Source organism: Linepithema humile, chromosome 1 (genome assembly GCF_040581485.1).
Source record: "Linepithema humile isolate Giens D197 chromosome 1, Lhum_UNIL_v1.0, whole genome shotgun sequence".
NCBI lineage: Eukaryota > Metazoa > Arthropoda > Insecta > Hymenoptera > Formicidae > Linepithema > Linepithema humile.
Genome location: NC_090128.1, coordinates 1,671,430 through 1,694,391, shown reverse-complemented (window position 1 = coordinate 1,694,391; position 22,962 = coordinate 1,671,430). Strand labels below are relative to the sequence as shown.

The 22,962-nt window shown below is 35.2% G+C and overlaps 2 protein-coding genes and 1 long non-coding RNA gene across 6 annotated transcripts; 1 reads left to right on the top strand and 2 right to left on the bottom strand.

Moving 5' to 3' along the window:
- Positions 1-82: 82 nt before the first annotated feature.
- On the top strand, positions 83-7,045 carry LOC105674403 (uncharacterized). 2 transcript variants are annotated; one of them, XM_067348348.1, is made up of 7 exons: positions 83-815; positions 1,116-1,873; positions 2,195-3,092; positions 3,398-4,164; positions 4,471-5,498; positions 5,990-6,621; positions 6,702-7,045. In XM_067348348.1, exons 5-7 carry the CDS (start codon positions 5,468-5,470, stop codon positions 6,930-6,932), a joined length of 894 nt encoding a protein of 297 aa, XP_067204449.1. In that variant the 5' UTR covers positions 83-815; positions 1,116-1,873; positions 2,195-3,092; positions 3,398-4,164; positions 4,471-5,467; the 3' UTR covers positions 6,933-7,045. The 2 variants fall into 2 exon arrangements, with proteins under 2 accessions (XP_067204449.1, XP_067204448.1); XM_067348347.1 differs by having other exon boundaries at positions 106-815; positions 5,888-6,621.
- A 563-nt stretch (positions 7,046-7,608) lies between these two features.
- On the bottom strand, positions 7,609-10,132 carry LOC105674407 (uncharacterized). The gene is made up of 4 exons (XR_010888205.1): positions 9,182-10,132; positions 8,812-9,107; positions 8,547-8,722; positions 7,609-7,861 (listed from the first exon to the last, which is right to left on the bottom strand). It is a non-coding gene; the product is annotated as an uncharacterized lncRNA (long non-coding RNA).
- A 562-nt stretch (positions 10,133-10,694) lies between these two features.
- TBPH (TAR DNA-binding protein-43 homolog) lies at positions 10,695-21,319 on the bottom strand. Of its 3 annotated transcripts, none has more exons than XM_067348326.1 (4): positions 20,768-21,146; positions 19,965-20,134; positions 19,486-19,626; positions 10,695-15,134 (listed from the first exon to the last, which is right to left on the bottom strand). In XM_067348326.1, the coding sequence occupies exons 1-4, from the start codon at positions 21,003-21,005 to the stop codon at positions 14,274-14,276; spliced, it is 1,410 nt and encodes a 469-aa protein (XP_067204427.1). In that variant the 5' UTR covers positions 21,006-21,146; the 3' UTR covers positions 10,695-14,273. The 3 variants fall into 3 exon arrangements, with proteins under 3 accessions (XP_067204427.1, XP_067204428.1, XP_012226101.2); XM_067348327.1 differs by having other exon boundaries at positions 19,965-20,092; XM_012370678.2 differs by lacking the exon at positions 10,695-15,134 and adding an exon at positions 15,356-17,355 and having other exon boundaries at positions 20,768-21,319.
- Between the last annotated feature and the right edge of the window lie 1,643 nt (positions 21,320-22,962).

Below are 22,962 nucleotides of genomic sequence, written 5' to 3'. Positions count from 1 at the left end.
TATCAAAGTTAAAATAACTTGTTGATCATATATATTCATTATTCAGTTAAAAAAATTTTTTTATTTAATATTTTATATTAATTATTAAAAAAATATTAAATATTTAATATTGCCATACATATTTACTATAGAAATATTGAAAACACAATATTCTCAAAATTACGTATCATCGATTATGAAAATTATTTCAAATTATTCCTATTATTGAAAATAAAATTTTTAAATTTTATAATGCTAAGGTGTTTTCTTTCAATACATATCATTGATTGTTTATACTATTCTTACATAAACCAAAAACTTTTGATCAATGAGATACAATGGATTTTAGTTAGCTTTTGTAAGTAATGTTTGGAATAATAACAATTTTTCGTAAAAACTAATATTTTAATAGTATAATATAATAATTTTATAACAATATATAATAAATTATATGTGAAATCTTCCTACAAATATACGTATAAAATAAAATTTTCGTAGTTTGCGCACACATTTTCAAATACGCCTAGAAAAAGCTGGTTATATATCCGTACGGTAAAATGCATAAGTATCATCTTTGAATTATTATTATTTACATGACAAGGATAAGAGATCGACGTTTGAATTTCATCATATTGTATCGGCAAGGTAATATAAGCCACAGGATAATAATAATGTGACTTATTATGCATTGAGCGGGCGGTGAATTCGGAGCATGTAATAGAGGATCTAGTGAGAGCAGCAGCATTATAAACAGACATTTAACGTAACGAGGCAGGCAAGCGATTATGGCATTATGTTATCGTCGATGAATGTTACCGTCATCCCGTTCCTGCTAGGTAAGCTAATAAAGTACAATTATTTCAACTCACTTTTATTTGACAATGTTACATACTCGTTTACTCGAATATAAAATCATATTTAACTGCTTCCTCCATCGAAGCATTATACATTACTCTATAGTGAAATATTTTAAAGGTTAAAAATATATTTATAAAATAATATTAAGCAAAAAGGAAATTATACCAAGCTTAAGTATGCCCACTTATGTAGCATACAATTTTTATATACAACTTTTTATCAATAAATAGGTGATAGTGTTTTAATATTATAACTGATTGAACTTTCCGTCTGTTTAGGGGCTGTTATGTCGGTCAAAGACGTGACGCAATGGAATTTCGGCCCAGAATACGTGTTCCAACTGAACAAAACCACTATAGTATTCAAGAACCGTATAGAATTTCAAGATATAACTGCAAAGGTGAATTGTCGTCCAAAAGTATCGTCCCAAAACACTCTACTCTGTCATGCACACGAGATCATTATCTCAATGTTGACGCGGCGGATGTATAAAACTATAAGGACAAATACAATAACTCGCATAAAGGGTATCATTCCTTTAGTAGTATCGAATAAAATGTCAGACCAATTATTTGAAATACAATTTGGCAGGCAAGGTGTGCAAAGTGTGCAAGGTGTTAAAGTAGAAACAAGGAGAAAACAGGCACATCATTATGACAGCGTCACAGATATCGTCGAGCAATTCCACATTGGCATTGATTTGAGTGTAGCAGCTGGAGAGAGCATGAAAAATTATGAAAACGTGAAAAGTGGATCACATGTAATCAGCTCTTTTCCGCAAAATGAAGACACGACAAGAGCTAAATGTAGCACGTCATGTATCATTACGTATACACCAGCAAATAAATGTAATAAAAATGGAGAATTTAAAGTGAGAAGGAATAAAATGAAATTCGATTTTCACCTCAGATTGCTACCGATATCTTACACGAATCCCAACAGTAAGACTTTTTCGATAAAGAGAACTAGAATGACATGCACTCATCAACCGCAATACCTTACGCTTTTTGATGAGAAGTGGAAGATTCGCAACATGGTAATTACGTATACTTTTATATTTTTCTATCACATTTTTATGAAAACAGAGAAAATTGATTATCGAACAGTACTTTAGATAACAATTCTTTTTTCATTGCAATTCCCCAATTGTTTGTAAATGCTGTATGTATATACGCGCGCACTATATATGCCTACATATTGTACATACATATATGCATATAAGCAGATGTACATAACATATATATATTTTTTTTGCTTTTCTTTTCTGGAAGAAAATTAATATTTTGTTAGACTTAATCAGTTTTTATTTTTCCATCCAAATTGAATTTTATATTATGTCTATTGTTTATTTTTACAGACAGAATATTTTAATAAAATGGAGATCCATGACAAAAAACCGAGGTTCACAAGTCACACTCATTTAGAAGGGAATGTATTTTTCCCAAGAAATATGCATGCGTATTACTTTTCGGAAGATGTGTACCTCCACCTGCTCCGTATCAGACCTGCGCAAAATAATAATACAGCTGAATATGAATGAGATTATGAAATCAGAGAAACAGGACAGATAAATAATTACATCGAAGCATAAGAGATCAAAAAAATCTGAGAAGGCTTACAGGCAAAGTGGAATTTGTCGTTATATAGCTGTTCAAAAGATTGAATAAATAAAATTGTAAAATTATGCTAACACGTCATATATCATGACGTATACACTAAGAACATTTGTCAAACTAATGATTTCTTTCTTGTTTTCTAATCAATGAGAGATAGTAAATTTTAGTCAGCTCTTGACAATAATAATCGGAATAATAATTTTTCGTAAAAAATTATAATATTTTAATAGTTTAATATTTTTTATAACAATATATAATAAATTATATATGAAATCTTCGTACAAGTATACGTACAAAATCAAATTTTCGTAGTTTGCGCACACATTTTTAAATATCCCTAGAAAAAAGTGGTTATATTACCTTACGGTAAGACACATAAGTATCATCTTTGAAATATTATTATTTACATTACAAGTAAGAGATCGACGTTTGAATTTTATCATGTTGTATCGGCAAGGTAATATAAACCGCAGGACAAAAGGAATTTATTTCATTATCCATCGTGCGAGCGGTGAATTCGGAGTATGTAATAGAGGACTTACTGAAAGCATTATAAGCAGACACTAAACGTAACGAGTCAGGCAATCGATTACAGTAAGATGTTATCGTTGACTGTTACCGTCATTCCATTTCTGCTAGGTAAGCCAACAAAGTACAATTATTTCAATTCACTTTCATTTGTCAATGTTACATATTCGTTTACTCGAATATAAAATCATGTTTAACTGCTGCCTCCATTGGAGCATTATACACCATTCTATAGTAAAATATTTTTTAGATTAAAATATATTTAAAAAATAACATTATGCAAATAAGAAATTATCAAGCTTGAGTATGCTCACTTATGTAGCACACAATTTTTATATACAACTTTTTATCGATAAATAGATAATAGTGTTTTAATATTATAACTGATTTAATATTATGACTTTCCGTCTGTTTAGAGACTCTTATATCCGTCGAAAACGTGACGGAATGGATGTTTGGTCCAGAATACGTGTTCCAACTGAACAACACCATTATAGTATACACAGATCGTATAGAAATTCAAGATATAACTGCTATAGTGAATTGTCGTCTAAAAGAATCGGCCGAAAATAATCTATGCTGTCATGCACACGAAATCATTATCTCAATGATGATGCGGCCGGTGTATGAAAATATGAGTATACTTAAAATAAGCAGAATAAGACACATAATGTCTTTCAGTTCCCATGTAATAACGAATAAAGTGCCAGACCAATTATTTGAAATAGAATTTGGGAGACTAGGTGTGCGAGTTTTTGAAATGAAAACAAGCAGTAAGAGTAAGCATGCACATCTTGGTGACAGCATCATAGATGCCATTGAGCAATTCCACATTGGCATTGATTTGAGTGTCGCAGCTGGAGAGAGCATGAAAAATTATGAAAACGTGAAAAATGGATCACATGTAATCAGCTCTTTCCCGCAAAATGAAAACACGTTAAGAGCTTATAACTGTACCACGTCATGCATCATTACGTATACACCATCAAACGAATATAACAAAGATGGAGAATTTGAAGTCAGAAGGAATAAAACGAAATTCGATTTTCACCTCAAATTGCTACCGATATCTTACACGAATCCCAACGGTAAGACTTTTTCGATAGAGAGAACTAGAATGGCATGCTCTTATAATCCGCAATACCTCAGTCTTTTTGACAAGAATTGGAAGATTCACAACGTGGTAATTACATATACTTTTATACTTTTCTATCACATTTTTATGAAAACAGAGAAAATTATCTATCAAATATTAGAGTAAAAAACAATTTTTTTATTGCAATTCTACATGCGCGCTATATATGCCTACATACATACATATATGCATATAAGCAGGTGTGCATAACACACACATATATATATATATATATATATTTTTTTTTTGCTTTTCTTTTCTGGAAGAAAATTAATATTTTGTTAGACTTAATTAGTTTTTATTTTTCCATCCAAATTGAATTTTATATTATGTCTCTATTGTTTATTTTTACAGATAGAATATTTTAATAAAATGGAGATCCGTGATAAAGAACCGAAGTTCACAAGTCACACTCATTTAGACGGGAATGTATTTTTCCCAAACACTTTGAATTACTTTTCGATAGATGTGCACCTCCACCTACTCCGTATTATACCTGCACAGACTAATTATGCAAGTGTATTTGAATGAGACCGTTATGAAATCAAAGAGAAATAGGATAGATAAATAATTAATTAATAAATAAAATACACCGAAAGATAAGAGATCAATAAAATCTGAGAAGGCAAAGCGGAATTTGTCGTTAAATAGCTGTTCAAATGGTTGAATAAATAGAAAAAAATTGTAAAAACATTCTAAGAACATTTGTCAAACTGATGATTTCTTTCTCGTCTTCTAATCAATGAGGGATAGCGGATTTTAGTTAACTCTTGTCAGTAATAGTCGGAATAACCATTTTTTGTAAAAAATGATATTTTAATAATTTAATATTTTTATACTATATAATATACAATATTTTAACAAAATGGAGATCCATGACAAAGAACCGAAGTTCACAAGTCACACTCATTTAGAAGGGAATGTATTTTTCCCCAAAACTTTGTATTACTTTTCGGAAGATGTGCACCTCCACCTGATGTGGAAAATATTGTATTTTTGTAATATTATGATATAATAAATCATATACGAAATCTATACAGAAATTTACATATAAAATCAAATGTTTTAGTTTGCGCATACATTTTCAGATATGTCTAGAAAAACTATATATCCTTGCGATAAAACGCGTAAGTATCAGCTTCGAAATATTATTTGTTTACATTACAAGGGTAAGAGAGTTTGAATTTCATCATATTTTATCGGCAAGGTAATATAAACCACAGACGATAGTAATTTTGCCTCATTATCCATTCTGCGGGCAGTGAATTCTGAGCATAACGAAGGATCTAGAAAGTATTGCGGCATTACGAGCATATGTATAGTAATGAGATAGGCAATCGTTTACTACAAGATGTACGTCACTTTCATTCCATATTTGCTAGGTAAGCCAACACATACGATTATCTTAAATCACTTGACTGGTCAATGTCACATATTTATCTACTGGCACATAAAATCACGTTTAACTGCTGCATTCAATGCAGCACATCTTTATAACAGAATATTTTCAAGATTACAAATACATAAAAAAATAATATATTAAATGAAATAATTTACCAAGTTCAAATAACGTCCTATTCATTGCTTACTCGCAACTTTCTTTTGAAACCAACATCCATTTGCATACTTTTTTGAGACATGCAAATATCTGTATTAATTTATATCAAGATTTTAAATAATTTCATTAAAAGAGAAATCAAATACAGAATCAATTTTTCATCGATAAATATGCGACTGTATATTATAACTGATAAATCCTTCCATTTGTTAGGGACTATTTTGTCCGTCGATAATGTGGAAAAATGGATCCTGGGTTCAGAATATATGTTGCAATTGACCAAAGTCACCGTAATACACACAGAAACTCTTACAGCTGAGGATTTAACAGCTATGGTAAAGTGTCAACCAAAAATATCGGACGGCCTGATCTGTTGCATACAGAACGTCACATTCCTGACAACCTTGAAGCACGAAAATAATACGCAAAGCGCATCGTTAGAAAAGATCAATACGGAACAGATATTCGAGATAAACTTTAATAAATACGGTGTGCAGAGTCTAGCAATGGAGCTAAATTCTGATATCGGCTTTAATATTATCAAATGGGTCGTTGAGCAATTCAATGTCGGCATCAATCTGAAAATTAAGTCCGAACAAAATATGACAAGTGATGAAAACGTGAAAGCTGGATTACATATAAACAACTCATTCACAGAGATCGAAAACGTATGGAAAAATACTAAATGTAATACGTCATACTTAATAACATATAAATCATATACTGAAATTGACTTTAATACGAGCGAGTTGGCTCTCAACGAGATTCCATACTCAAAAGTTCAAGAAAATGATTTTCAATTCATAGTGCTGCCGATATCTTATATCGGACTCAATCTTACGAATCCCATTAATCAGATTTTTTCGATTGTCAGACATAGAGAGACATGCATTAATCAACCGCGATACCTCAAGTTGCGAAAAGAGGTGTGGGGCATACGTGAAGTGGTATGTATACGTATACTTTTGATCTTGTATTTAATTTTTATGGAAACTGAATATATTATTATCTACGAATGTTTTTGCAGACAACATATTTTAACAAAATTGAGGTCAAAGACAAAGCATTCAAGTTCTTAAGTTATACTCATTTAGAGGGGAGATTATTAAAGGGACATTTGAAAGAAAGCCCCATGTTTGAGGAAAGAGTGTATCTGAAGCTAATTGAAATCAAACCTGCATCAAATAGGTTATATATGACTAACGATACATTCGTCTTTCAGTTCATTGATGTGTATAGAAATGATAGTCAGAAATGAATATATTTATTATTTATATGAAAATATAATGAACATATTTGAATGAAAATTTGAATATATAATACTGTAAAAACATGCTAATAATATTTGTCAAATAAATACAAATACTACAATCATTTGACTTTCTTTGTTATCTGTGAAATATAATTTATGATATTTTTCACATCTAATTGCATTCATTCTTAAAAATTATCCATTGAAATGACTATTATTTATCAAAATTGATATGACTTTCGTTAGCTAAATATATTCGTTATTTTATTTAACTTTTTCTGTTCAATATTCCTATAATAATTATTAAAAACATATAAAATATTGAAATAAATTGTATCCATGCTATGAATACAATTGCAAATATAATTTTCTTAAAATTACGTGTCGTCTATCAAGAAGTTTTCAATTTATTTTTGTCATTTCAAATAGAACTTAAAAATTTTAGAATGTTCTGTAAGATATTTTTTAAAAGTACATTTCTCTCACTGTCTAAACATTTCTTGTGCAAATCAAAAACTTTTGAGAAATAAAACGAAATAAAACGAGTTTTAGTTAACTTTTTGTCAATAATTTTTGACAATTTTTGACAAACAATGACACTTTTTTGTAAAAGATGACAGTAAGTTTCTCTCTTAGCTATATCAGTGATCAGGTGAATCTATATACTAAAAGATGCTTCATATTAATCTATTAAAATTTTATTTTGCTTTATAATCATAAATACGTAACGAACTCGAACACAATGGATTCGATTCGAATAATCTTGTAATTTGTTATATAAACGATCATAAATGTGTTATTTTCTCTTTAATTACCATCTCCAATTATCCACAATTAAAACGGTGAATAGTTCGTCAGGTCCAAAACCATTCCCAGTAACTGAATGTCTGCTACCTTCTCAAGAGGAACTTGATGATAAGCACTATGTATATTTTCTGAAAACAATAAAAAAATAATTTTAAAAAGTTAAATTATTTTGACATTAAACAATCAGTTTCATTTTTAATGTCATTTTTTTCTATGTTGCTATTCTTATTTACAAAAGTTTTAAAATTTTTATTTTAGCAGTATTTTAAGTCTTAAAAATAATTATTTATTTTTATTCTGATTTGGTAATAATTGGTTCAATTCATGTCATTAAAATTTGATATTGCATTAATTGGTAAAATTTATTCGCATTATTTTGTTATAATTTTATAAAACTTTTTATACTATTTAACTTAACTTAACTTATTTTATAAAACTTTGAGTATTAATAGTTGTCAGAATATCGATTTAATCACAGTCTTAGATTTAAATATGCATTAAAGATAGTGACATAATACTCAAAGTTTTATGAATAAAATTATCAAATTACAACAAAATAATGTAAATCCATTTCTGACAAATTTTACCAATTGGCGTAATATCAACTCCAATGATATTAATTTAACAAACTGCTAACTCTGAAATAGATAACTAAAAAAACAATCTATACAACTAATAATGGATACGCCAACACTAAAACATTTAGTATTGAAATAACAATATTTAATTTTAATCAAAATTATTGTTATATAGCGAGTCAAATTAATGACTTTAATATGAAATAAAATATTGGAAATACAGTTAAAGAATTACTTTAATTGTACTGCTACTAGCTGCTGGTCATCGGTTTCAAGTCTCTACACATCTCCAGACTCCATAGATTTGCTTTCCAAATGCAACTGCGTTTCGTCCGGCTCAGAATAATCTGTTTTTCTTTCCACGAGAGTAAGCACGAATTAACCATGATCAATCACCATCGCTCTCGCAATCTGAAAGCAAAATCACGGTAAGGCATTAAACTGTCCAGCGTTGCCCAGCTTTCGTTTATGTTTCGCAGCAACCTGATCAACACGCTTACGAAAAAACTCCTCACGCTTTCAAAAAAGCACTCGCTCCACACTTGTCTAGCAACTTCTCTCGGCGCAGTGCATCATCACCATCATCCCATCAAATTCTATTCTCCTGCAAAAATATATACTCCTCTCTCGCCAACCCTTTTACTCTCTCATCTCCAATCCTTTCACCTTTCTTTCTCTCTCGCTCGCTCGCTCTTTCGGTCTTTCCACTTGCATCAATTTGTCAACACTTGTTCGTTCGTGTCTATCCAAGAGGTACGTTCACGGACATCAACATCATTACATATATTCATCTAGGCTGTTGAACAGAATCGTACAGAATTAGTGTTTTCCGGCATTTACCAGATCATCGGAGCTAACTAGAGTACTAACATTCCAATTTGTAATTTTTTGATTGTTTCCTAGATGGATGATCTTACTGTTCTCCAGGACGTGACGCAAATGAGCGAGAAAATAGAAGGATATAACTGCCGCAGTGTGTGTGTGACCTTTTCTCATTTTCTTTAAACGCACACGACAGACTCATTCCTTAAAATTGTTGGTAACTCAGCTCCATGCCTAGTTTGCGGCTTCAGAGTAAGATAGTGAATGCGCGAAAGGTATGCCTGAAATCCCATCTCTCGCTCGTGACACTTTGTGAGAATTGTTAATCGGCCACGGCAAAACGGGTTGTGTGGGTGTGTTAAGACAAATATGTTCTCAAACGTCAACAAAGCATCGAGTACAAATCATGTAATTTTTGCGTAAGACAAAACTTTGCAGCGGAGAAGCGGCATTTAACAAATCAATTCATTGCAAGAAGTTCTTCGTCAGGTCTGTGTTCTCTGAACAAGCAAAGTTCGAGGACGACGAAAACCACCGAGCAAAATCATATCAAAGCTTTGCCATATCAAAGAGTTTCTTCATAAAGCTTGTTAAATATAATGAAACGTGGTTAATAGACTACATTTCATAAGAAACATAATTCCATAAATATCAGTCAATGCGGCTATGGACTACCTGAAATTCATTGGCATCTACCGTACTATCTTTTTCTGTGAAATAAACAATTTTGTACAAGAAAACATTTGAACGAGGGGGTCACGTTCCGAGAGAAGTAAGCAAGGAAATTAACGGGGAACTCTTTTTCCTGCTTCACTGAGGAGAATTATTGCAAATGCGGCGAGCGCGCATAAATTGAAAAAAGAAAAGATTAAAAATATACATAATGTACGACAGGATGTACAAAAATAAATTTTCCGTAAATTGCGGGAAGCCAGAGTGATTATTCTATACATGATCGTTGTGAGGCGTTATGAAAGAGAAATAATGTCGTAAGATCGTAATCACCTGTTTGGAGAATCAGCGGACGCTTCTGTAGTCTTACGCTTACTTCAGTCATCGTCTTCATTCAGTCATCACCGAAAGGCTGGCTACCGATGCTCTCTGTTACCTTTCAAACTCTTCCGCTCGCTTTTACTTCTCTAGTTATAATTGTCGTCTTAAGTCTGTCCTCGTGTCGCGATAGGACAACAGTTATTTTTAAACGCGCAACTTTGCTTTTCTCAATAAAGACGATCGTTCGTTTAAGAGTAAATTAAAACTTGTTACACGCGAGTGTTAAGAAAGGATTTTGCAAAAAATTTCGCATTAACACATATATCAAATAAATTAAAAATTTCCTCATCCGACAATATTGTATTAAATCGTTTGTTCTACAGACGCATCAGTTTTAAACTGATATACTGGCTGTTGCAAAATGTAATTTGGAAAAGATTAGTAAACAGAATGAAATCAATTTCAAGTCTCGCAACAAAAGACGATACTGTGAATTTCTGTAACAGCCAATAGTTTTTTTGTGATTGTGCGTCACTGATTCGCATTTAAAGGCACGCATTTGAAGGAATCTGTGATACCCCACGGTATTTGGGTCTTTTATTCTCGGCATAGTTTGACATACACTACAATCAACGGAGAACGTTACGGAGAGCATTGAGTATTTTCGCACCACGTCGAACTCGAAAAATGTTTTACAATTTCACGTCGTAAAATGGTCAGCATAAATTGGAAAACGTACATACGAATGCCATTCGCGGTTTGTTTGTGTAATATTCATATCTACAAAGTTTCGCGCAACATACCGTAACTATCGTGGACAAAAGGGCTTTGCAATTGCGATGTTTCTTTCTTTTTTTTTTTTTTTTTTCCGAGGAATTTCCGTACCTAGATAAATCGTGAAATCGTTCTCGCACTCGTAAAAACACCTCGACAGACAATTTCTCATTCGATTCGTTTGCAGCATGAGATTATTTCAAAAGTGTGAAAGAAGAATGTCGGATTCATAGTTTTTCGTGCACTTCCTCGACACAGCCCGAAATCCCTCCCCCCCCCCTCCAGCAGCCGAGAGATCGACGGATTAAAGTCAACATTCTCACACGACAACGTTTCACGACACACGTCTCGGACTCTCACGCAATTTCATTTCCTCTCTCTCCCTCTCTCTCTTTCGGGACACAACAATATCGAGCAATTTACACAGCGCAACTAACTCTACGATAAAATTCGTTACACTTCATGAGCGATGTTAAAATTGTTTTATATCAATCCGTATTTACATATTTCGTAGATCACTTCCAAATCGTTTTGCAAGGCATCCTTTGAGCAGTGAGCACTCTCATCGCGCGCAAAACTCATTCCTGCACGGGATCATAATTGAGGGATCACAAAGATGCCCAATATCGTAGGCACCGCTATTTCAAACGATTTGAAATACGTAATTTGACAATTAAGTTCATAAAACGAAATTGATTTACAAGTTGCAAAGTTTATTCGAGCAACATTTCTTCGCCATTCTTTCCAAGCTAAACGGGAATATTGATTTGTGCTCTTTGAACAATTACTGAATATCAATGCTGTCGCGAGCGACATGGAATGTAGCGAAGGGATGAAATATAAATTTCATATCTCGTTGGCTTCCAATGCTGGGTGAGAGAAAACAAAGATATATATATATGTCTACGAACTTAATTATCAGACCATGTAGATCCATAATCGCGACGACTCACGCACGAATGTTCGGGTTGATCGATTGACTACTATCGTACAGTCAACAATTTCACTTTACTCTTTGTATAAGTTTTACTTTATATTCTATTTCCGCTGTTTGTAAGGAACTCTGCATTCCCTGAAACGACTTCCGCGTATTTAACGGAATTTAAGCGCGAACATTCGTGCCTCAACGACAAGCTAGGTACGGTTCTAGTGTCTGTTAAAAGTTGTCTTAAACTACAGCCTCTGTGTTATAGATCGATTTAACAATTTACAAACTTGAAAAGTGCGATCAACGTACTCCACCTTCGCCTATCTCTTCATCAGAGTCTGAGATTTAGCCGTTTTTCTTTTTTTTTTCTTTTTTTTACATATATTATATGTATATAAATAACCTCTCGGTCTAAGTATATACCAAACACACATTGGACGACTTTTTGTTCATTCTCATCTAAGACCTATACCGCAGCTTTACCACTCGCCTTAATATATTATTACTCAGTCGTCTCATTACTCCATTTCGCGCTGCCAAGCACATGCGTTCTCAGTGCATTAAATAAAGTGGCATTATCACGTTTGCCAGTAATAAAAACGTTCACACCTGTAGTTCTGAGACGACCATTAACAAATACATTCAACCGCCATGCACACACGCGCGTCGAACAATCCAATCGGTGCTTTCAAAGTTAGAAGAGAATTTTTCATCTATACACGCGACACGTAATGACGAGAATTTATGCTAATGAAAGAGAAAGAGTGTGCGAGAGAGAGAGAGAGTATTATTATTAATAGAGTTGTATGTTAAGTAGTATATTTTTTCGCGTCAAGTAGGAAGTTTATGAGAAATCACTATACGATAAAAATGAAAAGCACAACAGCACATACATCTCTTAAGAGGATTATTTTATTCTTTCAATTAATATACTCATAAGATAGTGTTTTCTGAGATAATCGATCTAAATAATTTTTTTCAATGCGGTACACAGTGATATCGCGGTGATGAATACGATCTTTAAGTTTAATTGCGATGCAATTACTTCATATGTTAAAGTTATTGACTATAATTGTGAGATGTGAACTGCATTCTTTCTCGTCCTGCCACTAATGACACTTTCTTTTACTTTATTTCTTTGTTTTTTTTTGAAAAATAAATACTCTCAACTTGTAGAGCTACTTCTTTCATCATCGTTCAATTAGGAAACAGTTCGAAAGTCTTCTCATCAAAGATATTCATTCAAAAACTTGCACATTATACACAGACATATAAGACATCTAAACCATTTTTCTTACTGTTTTCTTTAAATCACTCAATTAAAATAGAAAAATCTGGTCAATTCAAATGCCTTCTTTCACACACAACCAATCAATAATTTTGACACATCTGCACACCAGTGTAAAATTCTCACGTAATAGACTACTTATGTGTTACACTCTGAAATATTTGAAACGTAAGTTCAAATCAATAGTAGCGCTGTCACTTAGAACCCGGGGTGCCCCCCCCCCCCCCCCCCCCGGTGCACTGACTGCACTGATCAATAATAATATACAACACGGATAGCTGCGATCAATCTCTAGGCATTTTGCGAACTATTCCGACACATTCATACCTTTTCACCAATAAACGGGAGATTTATTTCATTTGAAAATGTTCCAAGATATTTCCAAATAAATATCCGAAGTCTTGGCTTATTGGAGAAATTTATGACGAAGAAAGGCTTGAGCTCTATTTTCCAGTCATTTGGCAATTGTTCAACGGGTCGATGTTACGCATTCAAATAGAATGGAAAAGAATGACAACTACAATCCAAACTTGCACCATTCCATTCTATTCGAGTGCCTGCCGAACGATTGCTTCACACGCGCTAAACGTAGTTCAACCCTCCTTCTGACTTAGACCCCGTCGGATATATGTCCTATTAATAACTATAAACCACACGTTTACAAATCATTACACTAAGCACATATATACGTATTCGAATACATAGTCTCATGTTGCCGCGCAGCTACGCTATCCACAAACATACATATCCAATTTACTCATGCCGCTAGATCGTACGCTCGAACCAGAGAGAGATCACACAAAAGCCGGGTGAACGCATGTTCGGATGATCGGAGCTATCCGCGCCTCGACGTAAGCCTAAACTCTTTTAACGAACGGAATTGTGCTAATTCGTTAAATCAGTAAGAGAGTGGGGAGGGTATCGAAATATTATAATACACGCAGTGGCGATTAGTGCAAAACATTAGAAAAAACGTCAACATACTATAGGCTCTGTCTCTTATTTTTCCTTTTTCCTATGTGGGGACGACGCGCTTTTAGCACCCTCGACCCGCCGACCACCCTTCAGTCACCACCGTTCGTTAAGGTTCGTGCGTCGGGACCCGTGGATAGAGGATCCGCTTGGTTTTACGAGTAGACCCACGGCCCCGGCTGAGTTTACTCGTACTTGAGAAAGGTATTCGACTTCTGGTCGCGCTGACCCGGATGATTCTGCCAGGCGCCCTGGGACGCGTTCGGGTTATTCGGCCCGGGACCGCCGGTGCCGGGATTGCCGGTGTTGCCGTCACCACCGCCCTGATTCATCCAGCTGAGGAAGCCGGAGTTGCCGCTATTCCCGATGCTATTGTTACCGGAGGGCGGCTGGCCCGGCGGGCCCGGCTGATTCGAATAACCCTGGTCGTTTCCCTGATTCTGCAGATTGCCGATCAAGCCCCAGGACGCCTGGTTCAAGGCGGCGGCCACCAGTGCTGGATTGACCGGTAGCGCAGACAGATTCAGACCACCCATGGCCAGTGGGTTCGACATACCGCCGCCACCGCCGCCGCCGTTGTTCTGCCCGGTTATGCCGAGAGCCTGTAGATTCGGCATGTCGAGATTGCCGCGATTCCCCGGATTGTTCCAACCGTTCGGGCCCATGTTGTTGCCCGAATGACCCATGTAACGATTACCCTGATAATTGCCCTGCACGTTATTATCGACGGGTCCCGGCGCGCCCCTGCCACCCCTCATGTTCGAGTTCACTTGGTTGTTGAAATTCTTGTTGTTACCCTCGGACTTGGGCGCGGCGTTCGACACGTGTACTGACACGCCTTTGATAATGTGATCCTCGCCGCAGAGCGACTGGGCGACCTCCGGATCTAGAAAAGTGACAAACGAGAACGCGCGGAAAGGTTTCGGGATGAACACGTCCGTGACTTCGCCGAATTTGGAGAAATAGTCTCGCAGATCATCAGATGTAAGGTCTTCTGTACAGCGGCCGACGAATACCTTGCAGGGTACTTGTTGAATCATTCCCTCCTACGCACAAACGCACAATCAGTCAATCATGTACGACAGATTCACGGTTATCCAAGTAAAACTTGCGTGCAGTGCACATTACTCACAATATCGGCGGCGGTAGAATCGCTGCGTGACATATGCGTTCATCGAGAGTATGGCGTAATATAAGTACATTACAGTCACAGTTTACATCGAGTGTAACGCAAATCGTATTACAGACAATCAAGTTTCGCTTACGCTTAATGTGCAATTTTTCACGTTTAACATAAGACTCTAACGTTCCCTCGATTGCAACTAATCTGCACTAAACGTCAAGTTTTATAGAAAATTCTTAAACACATACTCATTTAATCGATTTAAAAAAGGATATCGTTTGGCTCGATTTACATATAATTCATATTCATATGTTATAACGAACACTTAAGCACTATGACCACTTGAAATCCATGCATCAATCTGTACAATCTGTCCTTCTCTTTATACTTTTTCGATGTAGATTCCATGCTATATTACACTGTCTTAATTTGAATAATAAGCACATATCTGGTAAAATCTAAACAGTTTTATTCCAGACTAATTATTGCTACCATTAGACAACATATCTGTTATTTTTAACAAACATCATGAATTAATGGGAATATATCTTAATTATATAAAAAAATATACAAAAATTACATTAATAAATAAACTTAAAGTATTTGTCACTACTATTCGCAGCTATTATAAAAGAATAAATATTTACACATTTTAAACACGTTATACCACGCATTTATTTTGTTGTTTTCAACATCTCTAAAATAATTTATAATTAAACTAATCGATCTATCAATGATAAATCAATAGTGTCAGAAAATTTCATCAAATTGAAAGTGATAAAAAATCATAATTATCAAAATATGATTATCTTTATATGAAAAATATCAATTGTATTTTATGTGTTGTTGTATTGAATAGAGTGTGTGTTAATATTTTACACATTAATGTGATGCATTTTTATACGAATACCTTTATCTCGTTTTTGACATTTATAAATTCTCCACGCGTTTTCTATGATTGTTGCGATACTAAAAAATCTGCCAAAGTCCAAAAAGTGCACAGCAACATAGCATTGACGAGTACGTGGTATAATCCGTCGAGGAATGTGTATTAAATCCTGATAGAAAAGATCAGTCGCGGCCCTTAACAGCGAAAATATGACATAGTACAATATTCCCATTTAAACATGATTGGCTGTATTTACGATAATTTCAGTTCAGTATCTTGACGTGTCCGCGACGTGGTGATCCCTCGACGGCCGGTGCTTGTAATAACGATCGTAGTAGTTCTCTTTCGACGGGTATCTCGCCGGATCGGCGTATCTACCGTCGACGGGGTCCCGGCCGTCCGGCGCAGCGGCGTAACGGCTGTCGACTTCGCGGTTGTCCATCGCGTACCTGCCGTCCACCGGTTCCCTGCCGTCAACAGCGTATCGCCTGTCCATCTCGCGGCTGTCGACGTATCTGCAATCCGCCTCCCGGCCAGGATCGGCCGGCAAGTGATGACGATTGTCGGGATGCCTCGCGTCCGGGTAACGCACTTCCATGTATCTGCAGTCCGTCGCCGCGTAACGGCCGTCGGCCTGGTCGTAATAGCAACGTTGCTCGTACACGTAATTGCCGTACCTTCCCTTGTCGGCGTACTGTTCCGGACAATTGTCGGCGACTGGATAAGCGGCCGCGCGTCCCTCGCCGTAGTACCTCGGTCCGTATTCGGCGTCGGCTGGCGGATACGCGGGATTGGCAGGCGTCGCGGCAGCGGTCGCGTGAGGTGGCGCCATGTAGCCACGCGAATCGTAGGCTGCGGACTCCTCGTAGGCGGCGTAGCTCGGCTTTTCGTTGTAAGCGTTGTACTGCTGCTGTTGACCACCGCCACCGCCGCCGCCGCCGCCGCCGCCGCCGCCGCCACCGCCGCCGCCGCCGCCACCACCACCTTCATACTTGTACTTATCGTCGTACGGATAGTTCGGGGGATACGACGGGTAGTGGGTGGTTTTGTAATCGTACTCCGAGTCGTAACGAGGAGGAGGCGCGCTCGGCGGCGGAGCAGTGGCCTCGGACGACGACGAGTTTACGTTGGCTACGTACGGCTTCGACGCCGGCACTCGGCGACTATTCGGCGTATGCACCGGTATAGGTCGGTAACACTCGTTACCGTGCTTACCCGTATCATACTGACGCGCCATCATTAAGCCATCAATATTCTGCAACCAGATTACACCAGCCCTCGACAATCACATACAGACTTGATCGAAATATTTGAAGCACACATACGCATTCGCTCCGCTCATCGCAGCAACACGGTTATGCGTGTTCCAAACTATATGCATTCGAAAACCGACGGGAACCCGTTTCGGCAAACTGTCGATCGCGTGGAAACGCGGCCGTGAATAATTTCGCAACGCAGAATCTATTCGCGAGTCTCATTCCTGATTAAGCATTCTACTCATACTCAGCGTCGCTTCACAAAATCTTTCCATTAGACTCATGCACTTCTCGAACTCTGCAATGTTATATTTGGATATCGTGACAACGCATTCGCGGATCTCACAGACGTACTATTTTGCCATGTATATCGTTTCCCGGGGACTAGCGCGAATTTTCAATACCGAACAATTTAATCACGGTTGTTTTTGAGACATGCTTCATATGTGAATATGAAATCCTGCATTTGCATACTCCAGCACACAAAGTCATACTCATTACAATATTTGATGTATCTAGGAAGATACGCACTCGAAAACGCGAAAATATTTATCTTTCAATATGCAACACATTCTGTTTCATAATGTTCTCATCCATGCGTGCTCGTAACTCGAAATGCTACGCAATTCAATAATTTTTTTGCCTTTATCAAAGTAACGATTAGATTGTCTGAAGCTTTTTTTTTTTTTCTTTTTTGACTCATTGTGATCAAAATTTGCGAGAGCTTCGTCACTGGTAAGAAATCTTGAGAAAGATAACACACGACGGTACTTGGAGTCTGCCGTAAGTTGAGTATGTTTTTATCGAATCATTCTCTTTTCCGTTCCAATCTCAGACAGGACTATTAATCATTCCTCTAAAGAGATCTCATACTATTTAGAGACACAAACATACTTTATTATTTACATATTCACGCAAACACACCATAACGTCGCTCTCTCCTCGGCTCACGCACCACACTCGTATAAACATACATTCATACATACAGGCATTTTGCATTCTTTCTGTATAATTTCACCACTTGTAATCTCTCACACATTCATCTATTTATACCACAGCGAATACGTCCCATGTACATAAACGTAATATAAATTACCAAGGAGTGAGAGAAAATATTGACATTTGCTTAAAGCGTTTTATGATAAATGGAGATAAACAGGAAGTTTATAAGATAAGGTATTATCCGTATCCACACATGATCATAAGCTTATCAATTTTGGTTGGTTGTCTCTCATACAGCACTTCTACTTGCAATGTTAAACATATGCTCATATCTGTACATATTTTTGCATAAATTTGTAGAAACAAACAGCAACTTAGATTCAAACAAATTTGTCTTGCATATTCACTCGATTCAAAGGAGTTACATTGTGCAGTGCATTCCATCATATGCTACTTTGTTTTTAAATAAGATGTCTCTCTTGCTATCGATAATATTAAAAATTCTTCGAAAACACAAGCATGTGCAAAATTATAAATGTCGATAATTTTAATTAGCACAATTTGAAAAAACAAAGAATAATTTTGTTGATATAAAAAATGATTTTATATTCGTTATAAACGTGATAAATTATTTCGATCCTTTAATTATAAGTTTCGATGCAATTTTCATGTAGTTTGAAAATATGTACAGAATGAAAATATGTTTACTTTAGTTGAATATATCATTTCAAAAACAATAAAAAATTTAAATGTTTCAAATCAGTATTTAACAGCATCGGACACGAAAATTTTTATTATTTAATATTTATCTACATAGTAAAGATATAGCACATGTTATTACGAAGTTATTATAAGAGCAATGTACTATCAGTAACTGATATATTGTAGTATTGACTGTGTTCTATAATTTTTGTTATCTAATAGCCATAGTAATGTCTTTAAAATAACAAATAAATAATTAAATATAAAATATAGAAAAAAATCACACCGCTTTTATTATTCGTGACAAAAGTGTAAAATATTTTCAAAATGTTTTCTATTGCTTTTAAAATGATTTATTCACTTTTCTATATGTTTTAAATATCCATTACCGATTTAACTCTTTCAAGAATTTTCTTAGATATTTAAGAAAGCAGTAAAAAGTATCGAGAAAAATTATAGAATCTGCGAATAAATTATGTTCTTACCTTACTGTTAGGAACCTTGACGTCACACCATCTGCCGTCTATCATATGACGTTGAGCAAGGCATCTCAACTGCGATTCATAACTTCCAAATCTAATAAAGCCAAATCCTTTGCTCTGTCCAGATTTCGCATCTTTCTTTACCTATAATAGAATTTTAATATAATCTTTTATAACACAAGTATGCAATGTATTTGTTTAAACATATCCCATTTTCTTCATTATTTTATGAATAAGTAATATTAATATCAATATGTGTACACATACACGTACAATGTTATAAATATTTTTTTCTTTATTAAAAGTAGTTATTAAAAATTTGAATATTATCATTGTTAAAAAAAAACAACATACTTTTATTATTTAATGTTATCATTTAATAGATTAGTACACTTTACAAAATGCAAACATTAGTACAGCACCAAACCTTTTATATTATTTTTCAATCCCAACCACAAATTTCAGCAAATACCAAGACTCACCTGAGCCATTAGAACTTCACCAAATGTTTCAAAATACTCGCGTAAATTCTGTTCGGTAGTTTTCCATGGTAAACCAAGCACAATCAAGTCAGTGCAACGCAACTTCGTTTCCATTCTTTTAGTCTTAGCTGTGGAATTTTCCAAATTGTCATCAGATTTACGTTTGTTCTCTGAAAAGACATAATAGATGCTCATGTCTTACGACTCCTGATTATTCCCAGACAAAAAATAAAAAAAGAAACAGAAGAAATATCAGAGAAAGTAGAAATCAGAGAAAGAAATATATAATTCAAAGTTTCTTGACTTGCACATTATATATTAAATTGTACTTTGATAGTCTTTAATATTTTAGCAATTAATATAAATTTTCATGGGCCATGAGAATATGATTCCATCTATTTGATATTATAAAAGTTAGCAAATACGGAGATTTCTGCGATAATCAATCATCTCATTCGACATAATAATAAATATAATTAAAAGAGACAACAATTCTTTTAAGAAATAAGATTTCATTCAATGAAAATAACACATCTGCATTGATCAAGCCGCTGCTTCGGAATTTCGGACCAAGAAAGTAATCGCGGATGCGTAATATTAGAATGCTCTAGGATAGGAGTTCTTTTCGAAAGCATATAGCAAAAGAGAGTTTGCTTTCTTTTCTATCCGATAATCTATGAAAGTATCATGCATCTCCGTATTTGTTCCGGCTCGCTTGTACGCGTACATTGATGTTGCAAGTGCGCGCAGCGCCGCCTCGATATAAATACAATGCAAACGAGAGTATGAATTTATAAATATACCTTTGGGGAACACGCAGAAGTAGATCGCCTTGCCCCAACCGTTCTCGGGTGGGTGAAGACGACCGTCGACCAGTCGTACGCCGCGCATCGTACGAGACTCTGGATTGCGGTACTTGAGGCCACAAGTGCCGGGAAATTGGGCGGACAAGGTGGTGAGCAAGAGCGTGGTATCGTCTTCGGTGGGCAGCTCAATGGGCTCCTCACCCTCGTCCTCGGCGACCTGAATGTAGGACGACATGTTGTCTTCTCTCTGTCTGGCTCGCGCGGATGATCTACCAGCAAAATTTAGACGGCGACACTGTTTGGTCTTCACAACTCCTGGCTTGCTCTCCTTCTCGCTCTCTCTCTCTTTCTTTCTCTCTCTCTCTCTTTCTCTCTCTCGTTCTCTCTTCCTCTCGCTCGTTTTCTTCGTTTCTTCCAGTTGCTCGCTCCCGATCGTTTTTTCCTCCGTTCGTGTCCGCGTGCACGTTCCCGAAAAGGAGGATACGAAGAATTTAAACTCGTTTACTCGCAACACAACAAACACACACGCGCTACGATCGCTCGCACCCAGTCACGCAACGCAACACCGCACCTCGTTCTCTCTGCTCTCTGGCGACACTGCGGCGCTGCGAACACCACCGGAAGTGCACTCGCGGTATCCGAAAAATCACTTTTGACAATGCGGTATGCGATAATTAACTACCAGCAACAAACGAGCGTAATAAATGCGAGCACGAGAGCAACAAAAAGTTTGCGATGACTCTTTTTTAATGATTTCTTCACGAAAATCACAGCACTAGATGATCGCCGCGGACCAAAATGAGTGCTGCGACGACGCGTAGGAATACCTTCGACGAATGCAGCGCTGCGCGCAATGGCAGCGGTAAGTCATCGATTTTCCGGCGGACCTTTCGAGCGCTTGCTCTTACGTAGAGATATCTCTTTTCCGGCGTTGAAAAAGTCACATAATATGTAAGTAATAAAATGATGTTTAATGTTATGACAAATGTTATCTGTTGCGTGTTATCGCAATAGTTGGATCAATTATTAACGATGTGGGAAATTTGAGTTATTTCGGCATTTGCTGCGCGAAATAATTTTATACATTTTTAGAAAGAAGTATGCCATAATAAGAAAAATAACCTTAATTTTTTTCTTTATGTATAGTTAATAATAGTCGTTAATATAAAAAAATATTGAAAACTAATAAATAGCGAATTTAATTTTTATTGCAAAAATCTAAATATCCTGTAATCGATAATAAAGTTTCCTAAATTTCTTAAATTTTCTTTATTATCGATTATAGGATGTTTAGATTTTTACAATACCGACGATATTGCAATTTATCATTCAATTTATTTATTATTCGGATTTATTTTGTTGATTATTCCGATTAAAATTTCAAGAAAGCTCAGCAATAAATATTTATCCAAGAGAAGCAAGCTATTAAAATTAGTAGTGCTACGCGATTTAAGAAACTTTGCTACATATAAAATATTGTCTAGAAATAATATAATTTTACTAAAACATTATAGTTAAAACATCTTTGAAGAAGTATTAAAACTTTGAAAAAAATTTGTTTATCTTAAAAATATTTTATTCAGACAAATACTAATAAGTTATTTTATTTAAAAATAATAATAAAATTGTATTAAAAAATTTGAAATTCATAATTTATGTTCCTACTTTTTTTCAGTTTAAAAAATAAAAAATTTAAACGTATATAGATATATATCTCATATATGAAGACAAATAATTAACAAATTTTTACAATTATTATCAGTTTTTAATTTTCTGATAATTGTATATCGATTAAAATAATATATATAAATATAAAAGTTTTTATAAGTGAGATTATTAGGCTCGTTATAATAATAAATTAACAATATATTACAAGAGAATATCAGGTTTTGCTGTTAAATAAAAGTTTACCTAGATTTTTAATTTAAATTCTGTTATGGCTGGTATGGCTATATATCAAACATGTTGTAACGTAACTTAAACGAAATATAATCACATGTAAAAGTAACCAAGCGTAATTCTTGAGAACTATGTATTCAATTAATTATGTTTTGCGGTGTGTCAGTTTCTATCGAAAGACCTTTTCTACTCGTATAATTAAACATACATAGGATGGCACACATCTCTCTAGTAGAAAAGAATAATGAATAGCATTTAAGTCTTCGATTCGTTATATACTGTTATGCATTAAA